Source organism: Hevea brasiliensis, chromosome 17, assembly GCF_030052815.1.
Source record: "Hevea brasiliensis isolate MT/VB/25A 57/8 chromosome 17, ASM3005281v1, whole genome shotgun sequence".
Taxonomy (NCBI): domain Eukaryota; kingdom Viridiplantae; phylum Streptophyta; class Magnoliopsida; order Malpighiales; family Euphorbiaceae; genus Hevea; species Hevea brasiliensis.
Window position 1 is genome coordinate 53,812,220 of NC_079509.1, and position 13,477 is coordinate 53,825,696.

Sequence of the window (13,477 nt, forward strand, 5' to 3'; positions counted from 1 at the left end):
TCTAAATATAACCTAATATGTTACTACTACAATAGGGTGTCTTCAACTACATGGGCAATAACTCTCTCATAAATGGACAAAGCCCCTCTCTACAATACGCAATAGCTCCACTCCATGAGCTGAATGCCACTCTTTTCAATGAGCGAAGCCACTTTCCATGGGCAAAGATATCCACCATAGGCAAAGCCAAAAAACCTTTTCATCATTCTCCTATTTATAGTCCCAATTCCTTCAATCCTAATATGATTAGGCATTCCACTCAATTTAGGAATAACACTAAAAAAGGAGTTATACTCTATATAGAAAATATACCTCCATCCTATTGAGAAATATTTCTCCCACTCAAATTAGGAAAATGTCTCTCTCCAAATCCCACTAGGATTTTCAGTCATAATTCTAACAATCTCCACCTTGACTCAAAATCCATCAACCATTGCATTCCTGGAATTCTTGGGTGTCATCAAATTATCAATTCTTCATGTTTGAGCTTGAACCCTTCAAATCATCAACCTCTTCAATCTTCATCTTGGGTGTGACTTGCTTCTTTCTTAAGAAAATCTTTTTGTCATCAACTTCTTTTTTTTTTTTTTTTTTTGCATCAAGAGCTCCACCTTAATTTCAACTCTCCACCATCACCATTATTGCATGTGTGACTTTTTATATGTCACAATAGCTCCACCTTCAAGCAAACTCCCCAAGATCACCCCCATGCTCTGATACTAATTTATTGTGCACTATGAAAGCATGTAAATTGCAAAGAAATAAAATAAATAGAGAAAATAATAATATTTACATGGTTTACCCTCTCAACATAGGGCCACATCCATGGACATGCCATCTTCCACTATCAACAATGATAAATCATCAATTACAAGCTCAAAACTATACTATCCATAAACCTAATTATACCCAAGAGAACCCACACTACATAACTACTCATAGTAAATATATTAGTTAGTCCTTTCAGTCTCCTCTAGACATAACCTAATATATTTTCTACTACAACTATTATACAATAAAAGGTGTCTTTAACTACATGGGCAATAGCCCTCTCATCAATGGACAAAGCCCTTCTCCACAATGGGTAACAACTTTACTCCATGAGTTGAAAGCCGCTCTCTTTAATGGAAGAAGCCACTTTTCATGGTCAAAGCCATCCTCTATAAACAAAGCCATCCTCCATGGGCAAAGCCAAATAACCTTTCCACCATTCTCCTATTTATAGTGTTAATTTCTTCAATCCTAATCTGATTAGGAGTTTTATTTAATTTAGAAATAACACTAAATAGGAGTTATACTATATGTAGGAAATATATCTCCATCCTATTGAAGAATATTTCTCCCACTCAAATTAGAAAATGTCTCTCTCTAAATTTCACTAGGATATTGAGTCATAATTCTCATAATCTCCACCTTGACTCAAAATCCATTAACCATTGCATTTATAGAATTCTTGGTTGTCATCAAATCATCAATTCTTCATGGTTGAGCTTGAACCCTTCAACCTCTTCAATCTTCATCTTGGGTATAACTGGTTTCTTTCTTCAGAAAATTGTCATGTCACCAACTTTCTTGATTTTGCATCAAAAGCTCCACCTTAATTTCAACTCTCCATCATCACCATTGTGGCATGTGTGACTTTCTACACGTCACAACAACTCCACCTTCAAGCAAACTCACCAAGATCATTCTCATGCTCTAATATCAATTTGTTGTGCACTACAAAAGTGTGTAAATTATAAAGAAATAAAGCAAACAGACAAATAATAATATTTACGTGGTTTACCCTCTCAACATAGAGTTACATCTACCGGTATGCTATCCACAGACATACTACCCATAAATCCAATTACACCTAAGAGAACCCATACTAAATAACTGTTCATAGTAAATATATTAGTTAGTTCTTTCAATCTTCTCTAAATATAACTCATTATATTTACTACTATAACTATTACACCACAAATGGTGTCTTTAACTATATGGGCAATAGCCCTCTTATCAATGGATAAAGACCCTCTTTACAATGGGCAATAGCTCCACTCCATGACCTAAAAGCCACTCTCTTGAATAGGTGAAGCCACTTTCCATGGGCAAAGTCAAATAACCTTTCCACCAGTCTCCTAGTTATAGTGTTAATTCCTTCAATCCTAATTTAATAAGGAGTCCCACTCAATTTAAGAATAACACTAAAGTAGGAGTTATACTCTATATAGGAAATATACGTCCATTCTATTGAAAAATATTTCTCCTACTCAAATTAGGGAAAGATCTCTCTCCAAATCCCACCAAGATTTTGAGTCATAATTCTAACAGATCATTTTATCAAAATAGATGTTTCAACTTTGTCATGCTTGCTTTAGTCCATGAATAGATTTTTGCAACTCATTGTACCTTATCAACAAATCCCTTAGATTCAAACAAGTTGTGTCATGTATGCATCCTTTTGAAGATTCCCATTTAGGAATGCTATCTTGACATCCATTTGCCAAATCTCATAATCATGGTTTACAAGTAAAGGCAAAAAAAAATGTTGTGAATTTAAGCAGGTTTATTACAAAGAAGGTTTCATCAGAGTCAACATTTTGCCTTTGTCTATAAACTTTAGCAACCATCTGGGATTATATGTTTGGACATTACTATACATGTCAGTCTTTCTCTTAAAGACTCATTTACACCCAATGGGTGTCAGTCTTTCTCTTAAAGTCTCATTTACACCCAATGGGTTTTATCCCTTCAAATGGATCAACCATGATCCATACCAGTTTAGTGTACATGGAATCCATTTTAGAGTTCATGACATTAAGCCATTTTACAGAGTTAATGTCAAACATTGTTCCCATATAATTAGTAGGCTTTTATGGTAAGAGGAATGTGTCATTTGCTGCTTCCATTAAAAGATATAACCTTATAAGAGCATGAAGTATCCTACTTGACTTATGAGGCTCTTGTGTTACTTAGGCTTCAAGCTAAGCATCTGATGTTATAGCCTCACTCTTTGGCTCCATTTGGATGTCATTTTATGGTTCTTGAACTTTTTCAAGTTATAGCTTGCTCCCACTACTTCCTATAAGGATAAAACTCTTTTTCCATAAAGGTATAGTGTTGTATGCAAGCATCTTTGCTCAAAATGATGGTAGAAATAATATCCAATAGTGTTCTTTGGATATCTCACAAACATATGTTCATCTGATTTAGCCCTAAGCTTAATTATCAGATACCAAATGGATCACATAAGCATCAATTTTAATGTGTGATAGGACATGTCTCTTATCTCATATGGTGTCTTTATGATCGTATTTAAATGAAACTTTATTTAAAAGCTAAATGGTAGTTTATAGGGCATGACCCTAGAAATATTTAGAATGTCTATATGACTCAATGGATTATACATTATCTAATAAGGTACTAATCATCCTATTAAAAACACCATTATTTTATGGTATATAAAGAAAAATAGCAAATTTTTATGAGAAAAAGCTAAGGGTGCATGGCAAGATTATGGCCTAATAAAAAAAATAATCCAAATCTTTTTTGTTTTTGCAATCTAATGCAGAGGTTTAAATCTTGACATAATTGGCCAAATATTCAAATTTTGTAAAAATTTTATTCAAATTTTTTGAAATTTTGAAAAATTGTTGTAATTTTATCCCTTTTTTTTAATGTATTCTTCCACTTAAGTTTTTGTTGGCTAATATAACTTCGTCAATACAATCAATTACTTCCAAATTTTATTTTGACATCTATAGTATATCAAAATTCTTAGCCATTATTTAGTCAAATTAGATAGTTTTAATTACGCATTCTCTCTCTCCTCGTTACCAATAAATGTCATCACTATTTGATATTCAATGATTATCAAAATAAAATTATGGAGAGTTAGTGAATGTGGTAAAATTGGAATTTCAATGGCAGCTATAAACAAGTTGAAAGATGGAGTTCAAAATCCAATTGATGAAAATTGAATAAAATTTTAATCTTTTAAAAATTTGACTAATTTTATCAAGATTTAAATGTTTATATTAAATTGTTAAAATGCAAAAAGACTTAAATTTCTTTTGCAATTAGACCCGGATTATCTACCAGCGAAGACGAAAAGAGAGGGAAACAAAAAAGTTGTAAGGTACAAGGGCTCATTATCCCTCTTAATCTAAACATAATTTAACAATTTTTGGTATAATTTGCTCCGAGTTGAATTCAAATTTGAGATTATATAGTCTTGAAAGTTCTAATACCATTAAATTAAAGTTTATTTATCAAAATTTTAATTTAATTAAAAGAAATTATTATTCTTATTATTATTATTATTGTTGTTATTAATAAAAAATATTAAACGTAAGTGTCATTTATAAAATATAGATAATGTCCCTTACTAAATATACAAAAGATCGTCTATATATATAATTCAAGGAAAAAAAAAATATGGCCTAAACAATCAATTAAAATAATTATTTTCTTATGGGACATGCGTCAACTAAACATTATTTTCGAAACCCAAACTTGTCCTAAATTGAATAAAATTTATTCTCAATTATCTGAATTTGTTTCAAATTTGATTATTATTTTCCAGAAAATATCTTAACATATTTAATTCTATATATTTTAATTAAAATCTACATAAAAATTTATTTTTATTAATAATTTTTATTTTAAAATTTAATAATTTTATAAAATATTTCAATTTTATTTTATATAAAATAAAATATATAAAACTTTATAAATATTATTATAAAAATAGATATTTTGTCTTTAATAAATATTTATATGGGTTCGGACAACAGATACCTAGCATATAGAAAATTCAAATTAGATCCGAACCTGTTGCAAACCTAAACTCATCTCAATCTAATTATATATTACTCAAACTTATACTATTAGGATTCGATTGAATCATGTACCTACAAAAATCTGACCCATTACGTTATTAGGTGTGATGCCTTATTTTTTAGGTATGAGTATTGTACAAGTTGTATATTCGCTCTAGTAAGAGATCAATCAGTGGTGCAAAAAATAGGTTCAGTTGATTTTTTTTTTTTAAGTATTCTTTATATAAATGTATATACTTATTTATATATATAATCCTCATAAATTTAATTATTGAACTCTTTTTTTCAATAAATTTAAAATTAATTGAGATAAAAAAATATATTGTGAATTTAAATTTCTATTTACTTTTATAATTTTATTATTATTTTTCAATAATAAATTTTATCAGAATAAAATAATATTATTATACGTATGATAAATTGATAAATAACATTTAATTACTTATATAAAAATATGTATTCGATAGCTTTACCAATAATATAATTTGTTATATGTAACTTTTATGAGTGTAATAAGGTATTAATATTATGTTTAAATTTTTAAAATATTTTATTATTTATTTTTTATATGTAGGCAAAAAATATTTTCTAAATCCACATATTTTTATATTATGTGGAGTGTAGTTTTCACTAGCCATCTGAAATATTTTATCAACATGATTAAATCTTTTAAATTAAGATAATTAATATTTTTTTATGAACAATTTGTCATAATTTTAATGTTTATATAAAATTATAGCAGTATAAAATTTAATTTTATTCTCATTTAATGAAAACTTTTTCTTTTAAAAAGTGAAAAAATATAATAAAATTTTTTATTTATAAAAAATTTAATATATCAAATACAAATTAATAGAATATATAATAAAAGGTAACAACTCTTTTAAATAATTTTTATTATAAAAATAATAATTTTACAACTAATAATTAAAGAGACTCAAAGAGTATGATCAATTACACTCAATTTGCAAATATTGCTAATTAGTATTGTATGAATTGGATTCTAAGAATATTGTCGATGTCATCTAATGAAGATTAATTAAATAATAATAATTATGTCAATGCTGGCTAAGAGTGGTAGTGCCATTAAAAAAACATTGAATAATATGAAACGGTTAAATTCTCACCGTCCACCCATGTGAGTTTATTAGTGATTGGATCATATATATATATATATATATATATATATATATATATATATATATATATAGGCCTTTAGCTCAAATGGTCATTTATTATTATTATTTTTTTTTAGAAAAATTATAATTTGGTATCTAAACTTTACCCTATATTATACTTTATAATTCTTATATTATACTTTATAATTCTTAAATTTTGAAAAATTAGATTTTATCTTATATTACACTTTATTTTTTAAATTTTTAAAAATTAATTATTTAGTGTCTGAATTTTGTATTACATTACCCTTTAATTCTTGTAATTTTAATATATAAAATAATTTAGCTCTTTTATCAATGGATAAAATTATTGTAAATATTAAAATTACATGAACTAAATTGTTCTATTTATTAAAATTAAAGGGACTCAATAATTCATTTTCAAAATTTGAAAATTAAAGTGTAATATAGTGCAAAATACAATGATTAAATAATTAATTTTCTAGAATTCAAGGATTAAAGTATATTATAGGAAAAACCAAGAAATTAAATTATAAATTCACCTTATTTTTTTTAATTTACTTTTTAATAAATATATATTTAAAAAAATTTATTTTTTATAAATATATTTGATATATAAATTAATTTATTAGAAAATGAATTTGCTGTTAAATTATAAAAAAATGTCTATGGTATAGTAAATTGAATGATAAATTGGTAAATTAATCATTGACCTTTGGCATAAAATTAGGAAATGTAAATATTAATCATTTCTAGTTGGTAGCAACCGTTGTATGTGCTCAATTTAAATATGAACTATAGCATGTGTAATATATTAATTTTCGACAAGTGTGGCTTAATTATTTTATAAATATTTTAATTATAAAAATTAAATTCAAAATATAATTGATTAAGAAGTAAACTAAATTATCACTAAAAACTAAATAATATAACCCAAAAAGATTACTGCAATTGATAAGGATAGAAATTCTATTTTTTATTAATTAGAATTAGACTCCGAATTTTAGAATTATTTAATTATTTTGGATGTACTAAGCATCCTCAAAAATTTGAGAGGAAAATAAAATATTTTTATCCACTTTTACTTTTTCTTCTCTAAAATAAGAGGAAGTGAGAGGAAAATATGAAAAATTACAAATATATTCATATATTTTGTAAGTTTTCATTTCTTAACTTAAGGGTAATATTACAAATATATCTATATATTTTATAAGTATTTTAGAATTATAATTAATTTCACTTATGATAATATTGAATTTCATTTGTATTAACAAAATTGCTTGATTTTAATTTTATTTCAAGAATAATACTTTTTTACCATTTTTTTTTGAAGAAATAAATATAAAATTTTTATGTGATGATTAAATATAATATATACTTTCATAGCTTAAAGAATATTAGAAAAATTCTACATGATTATAATGACAAAAATTATATATATATATATAGAGAGAGAGAGATTAGTGATCTTATTTTCATCATTAATATATGGGAAAATTATTATTATTATTATTATTATTATTATTATTATTATTATTATTATTATTATTATTATTTCACAATTAATATTTAAATTTTTATATTTTAAAAAATAAATGAAAATATCCTCAAATTTTAATTTTATCATACACTTTTGTCTCTACATTTATTATTTTTAAAACTTTTGTTGTTAATAGTGAATAAAAATATATTAATACTCTTAAAATAAATTATTATTTTATCATGAATTTTTACTATAAATGCTTTCGTTCTTAAATTTTTTTCATTATTAATATTTTTATTTCTCATTGATTATATTAATCCCTTAATTAACTGTTGACGAAAGTGTATTAAGGAATTAAAATTAAAATTTTTTATTTATTTTTTTAAATATAAAAACTTAATTATTTAATTATGATATATATATATATATATATATATATATATATATATATATATATATTTGTCCCCACATGCAATTCCACTTTAAAAGAAAGGAGCATACGGGCACTCTTATTCCAAGGCTTAATTAGAAAATTAATTAATTTGTCCAAGTCGCTCTCACTCATAACGTACATTTCTATAAATTATGCAATTAAATATGCAAAATCATCGCATTAATTTATATGAATATGCAGAACAAGTGTCACCTCTTCATTAATTTCGCCCTCAACTCCAAGAATCAGCATTGGCTAGAGTGTATTTTAAAATCCGAATTTATCTGATAATTTTTTTAATGAAGACACAACACAAGCTAGATAATAATTGACCAACTGGACAATAATTGATCAACTATTATAATAAATAATATTAAAATAAATAAATAAATATAAAATCGATACCTTCTTTTCACTCTTTATATCTTAATTGCCTGTTTGGAGAGAAATTTTTAGAGGTAAAGTATGGATATTTAAAGTATGATATTTATTTGAGAGAAAGGTTTTTTAAAGGATAGAAGGTTTTTTCAAGTTTTAAAATCTCTAAATTTTTTAATATTTAACTCACAAAATTAATAGATTGAAGAAATTTTGATACTTTAATTTTCGTCAGCTTCTTTATTTTAGTTTAAAAAATTTTCATACATTTCATCCAAATACAAAATTAAAGGAAGATCAATCAAATTATCTTGGTCTAATTTATTTGATATTGGTGCTGAAATTAATATTAATTTTTAAAATTTGTTAATTATAAAATATTAAAAATTAAATTAAAATTAAGCTATTTTAATAATAAAATTTAAAATAATAAAATAATTTTTCTAAGTTAATTTTTCAATATATAAATAATATAATATTAAAATCATCTAAAAATCATGAGATCTTAAACTCAAGTTTCAGTAGATTCAATTATATTAAAAATACTCTCTTCATTTTGTATTTAAATTTTAATCTTATAATATTCCAATCATTGTTGCTTCTTTCAATCCCTGCGTTGTCCTCTTTTTATCATTATAATTATTATTATTTTTAAAATTTTTTTTATTTCAAACTGCGTTGTCCTCTTTGATGTCTACATATACCCACACTATGTATGCACAGAATACTTCAAAAGAGAGCTATAGCTAAAATTAATTAAGTCATGGAAAGCAAAATGAGCTTCCTTGTGCCATCTTTTCTTCTTCTTCTCTTCTCTCTCATTCCTACTTCTACTCAACTAAGCAGGAACTTCTATAGCAGAACATGTCCTAATGTGGAATCTATAGTCCGTTCTGCAGTCCAGCAGAAGTTCCAGCAAACTTTTGTGACTGTTCCTGCAACCCTTCGGCTCTTCTTCCATGATTGCTTTGTTAGGGTTAGTGTTTTTCATTTTTAATTTTCTGTGTTAGACAATAATGGTCATCATATATATGGGTTCTTTTTTTTTTTAATAATTGATTTCAATTGGGATTCAAAACTCGAGATTTCTCATGGTGTTAAAAACTCAAATACCAGAGTTAAACTTCTGGTATATATATGGTATTTTCTATTAATTTTCATTTATTTCTTCTTGTTAGGGATGTGATGCTTCGGTGCTGCTATCATCGCCAAATAACAATGCGGAGAAGGATCACCCGGATAATCTTTCGCTTGCCGGAGATGGTTTCGACACGGTTATGAAAGCAAAGGCTGCTGTTGATAGTGTTCCTCAATGCAGGAACAAAGTTTCATGTGCTGATATACTAGCTCTTGCTACTAGAGATGTTGTAGCCTTGGTATGCTAGTTTTCTATTGATTTTAAGAGAATCCTTTTCTTTTTCATAAATATTTTCAACCCAATTTATTAAAATTTAAATATGAAATATCTTAGCAAAAAATCTAACTATTACTAATTTTAGCATAATGGCAAAATGAACTTCAATTTATACCATAAAATCACAAAGTTTTTAATTTTATTTCAATAATTAAGCTATATTTAATTTTCATTGAATTTTCAAATATGATATCCTTATATAGTTAGCAAAGTTAGGATTTTTTTTTAAATAAAAACTTTAAAATAATTAATCATTATTTTATTGAAATAATTAAAAAGTTCTAATGGATTGATTTTACTCTTATAAATTGAAGGTTAGGAATTCCAATGACCTTAATGAAGATACATATAAGTAGGAGTAGGCATCAATTGGTTCAATTTAATTCAATTTTAAAAAAATTAAGTTAAATTGAATTAAATAAATTAATTTTTTTAGTAAATTAAATTGAGTCAATCTGAATTAATGAAAAAATCAAATCGAATCAATTTTAATTAATTTGATTTAATTTATTAATTTGAGATTCATCCTGAACTTATTTCATAAGTGATTTCAATTATATTCCTATTTAGAAATCGAGAAATAATTAATTAAAAAAATAAAATATTAAGTTCAGTTTAATTTTATTAAATTTTTTTTCTTAAAAGGGATAACTAAACTAAATAAATTAAATTTATAAAATAAAAATTAAATTAAATCGAATTATTAAAATAATTAAATTAAAATTTTAAATTAAATTAATTTGATCAATTTATCCTATTTAAATCGAATTTTGCTAACCCACACATATGAGTGCAATGAATATAATATTGCAGGTTAACAAGGGTATCAAGCACGGGATATCCTCTCTCTCAAAAAGCATGGGATACCCTACCATAGCCTCTCATATTTTAAACATATAAAAAAATATTAAAATTTGGTGTTAACCCATGAAGCCCCTCAACTTGTGACACTTGGTTGTCCCTTTAGCAATTGAAGTTTTCTTTTGTAGGCTAGTGTGTGCTGCCTATCTTATCAAATAACAATGTACTTACAACACCTAGTTATAAATATTATCATGTTTAACTGCTCCATGTGCATGATTAATTAAATATTAAATGTGGAATTTCAGGCAGGAGGACCATTTTATGCAGTGGAACTGGGTAGGCGGGATGGCAGGATTTCTACCAAGGCTAGTGTTCAACACAAGCTGCCAAGTCCTAACTTCAACTTAGACCAGCTTAATTCCTTGTTTGCTTCACATGGTCTTACCCAAACTGACATGATTGCTTTATCAGGTATCTGAACTATTCTAATGTCTTATTTGTTTCATTACAAGTTCATCTCACAGTCTCAAGAATTGGGATTTAATTTCATTTGACATCCCTCAATTTATAGTGTTGTTAAAATAACAACGCGATATTTTTCAACCTGATTTTTTGCTAGAGTTCTTAACAGAATCTGATTAAGACATTGAATAATATCAAAATAAAATTTGATAATTTTTACGATACAAATTAAAATTGAGGGATGATACTTAAATAACTATATAAATTAAGGGATAATAAATAAAATTAAATCCAAGAATTGACCCTAATTTACTGTCTAACTCAAATTTTATTACCACCTTGAAAGCCAAATTACTTTGTATTATTAATCCTCACTGATGCAATTTTTTATCCAACCCGTCATATTGATCTAAATCTACACAATTTAGGGTAATTTTATATAACAACAATTAAATTTTAATTTCAAACTAATCGATTTATATATATCATTTTTCATCGTTCAGATATGTTAGAGATCAATTTTATATTAATATTTAAAAATTATAAATCTTTTAATATTACTCCCTTGTCATCATTTTAAGTCTTTCCTTTTTCTTCTCTCCTATCACTAATATGTTTCACATTTTTGTATAGAAGCATTTAATTCTATGCGTTAAGTATGACAAACCATCATTTCAAGCATTGATTTCACTCATGTCTCTTAAAATTATCCCCAAATGATTTTGTATTCATGAAATTTTAATTTCTCAATAGAAAACTTTAAAAAACTTAATTGATAAATTGATACCTCGATTCTGCTAGGTGAAAGGATACCTTCAAATTCTAACAATAACATGTGAATGTATATTTATATAGGTGCACACACACTCGGGTTTTCTCATTGTAGCCGATTCTCCAAAAGAATCTACAACTTCAGTCCCAGAAACAAGATTGACCCAACACTCAATCTTCAATATGCACTTCAGCTGAGGCAAATGTGTCCTATAAAAGTAGACCCAAGAATTGCGATTAACATGGATCCAACCACACCTCAGAAATTTGACAATGCCTACTATGGAAACCTAAGGCACGGAAAAGGATTGTTCATCTCAGACCAGATCCTGTTTTCTGATCCAAGATCAAGACCCACCGTCAATCTTTTTGCATCAAATAGTGCAACTTTTCAGAATGCTTTTGTGGCTTCAATGACCAAGCTTGGTAGAGTTGGAGTCTTGACAGGAAATCAAGGTGAAATCAGGAGAGATTGTACCCGCATCAATTAGAAGATTAGAACTGCTTTAATTATTATTTCTTCTTATTTTTAGGGTAGATTTTCCCTTTTTTAGTGTGTTTTCTTAAATTGAAAAAAATGTTTTGAAAGTACCATTGCTAAATTGTAAGTGGAACCAATAATGTTTGACCTTTATTTTTCTTTTAATAAAATTATTATGCTTAGTATGAACAGTGTTGTTAATGGCAGGAAATGAATCTAATGCTCATTTTTAAATTTTTTTTTTTTTGAAAAGATAAAATAATAAAAGCCCTAATGATCCAACGTGATCTATATTAATAGTGTGTTTCCACACCTAATTTAAACTAATTTGATTACATATAAATTTTTAATTTAGCATTCAAACTAAAGTTTTTAAAAGTAAAATTATACTCGATTTTTATTTCTTTTGTAAACTTATTATTTTTATTTAAGCAATTTTTCTATTTATATTTGTAGATTATATTAGAGGAAAAAATTGCTGAGTTATTATTATGTCAAAGTCTCGCTTAAATTTTATTAAAATCTAGAAACAATAATCTCAATGAACAAAATCAAAATCAAGCACTTTTAATAATAATAATAATAATAATAATAATAATTATTATTATTATTATTATTATTATTATTATTATTATTATTATTATTATTATTATTATTATTATTATTATTATTATTATTACGTCTTTATCCCGTGATTACTTATTTAAGGGTGCCATTTATTGAGCCGTGTAAATATATGTACCAGATTGCTAATGGATGTATAGTAAACTTAATGAGGGTCGTTGATTCAGTAATCTTAAATTCCCGGTTGGGTTGGAGAAATTTATTGTTTTCATTCTAGATCCATTTTACTATTACATACTTTAAATAACTAAAATCATTCTTAAATAACTTAAATTTTTATATTAAACTTAAATTCCATAAAACTACACTAGACTCTAAAACTATTCTAATAACTCAACACTAACCCTAAAATCCTTAAATAAACAAAGAAAAGGAGAATGAGGCTTGCATCACTTGACTAGGATCTCTCTCTCATTTCTTCTCCAAATCATTTGAAATGGGAGAGAAAACAGTGTCCTTACCCCTTTTTTGAGACTTTAGATGATTCTTCTTTATTTGGGAGCTAGGGTAGGGGATTTGGGGTGAAGGGATGAGAAAACAAACAGAGATGGAAGAAAAGGGGAAGGGAATCAAGAGAAATGGGGGATTATACCCAGATTTGGGGAAGTTTAACAGTCGAAGTTTAAACTTTGGCAACTGAAAGTGTTTTTTTAGGTATTTAA

The 13,477-nt window shown here is 26.1% G+C and overlaps 1 protein-coding gene across 1 annotated transcript; it reads left to right on the forward strand.

Moving 5' to 3' along the window:
• The first annotated feature begins 9,004 nt into the window (after positions 1-9,004).
• On the forward strand, positions 9,005-12,334 carry LOC110650665 (peroxidase 16). The gene is made up of 4 exons (XM_021805744.2): positions 9,005-9,235; positions 9,438-9,635; positions 10,783-10,948; positions 11,795-12,334. The coding sequence occupies exons 1-4, from the start codon at positions 9,023-9,025 to the stop codon at positions 12,199-12,201; spliced, it is 984 nt and encodes a 327-aa protein (XP_021661436.1). The 5' UTR covers positions 9,005-9,022; the 3' UTR covers positions 12,202-12,334.
• Positions 12,335-13,477: the final 1,143 nt, after the last annotated feature.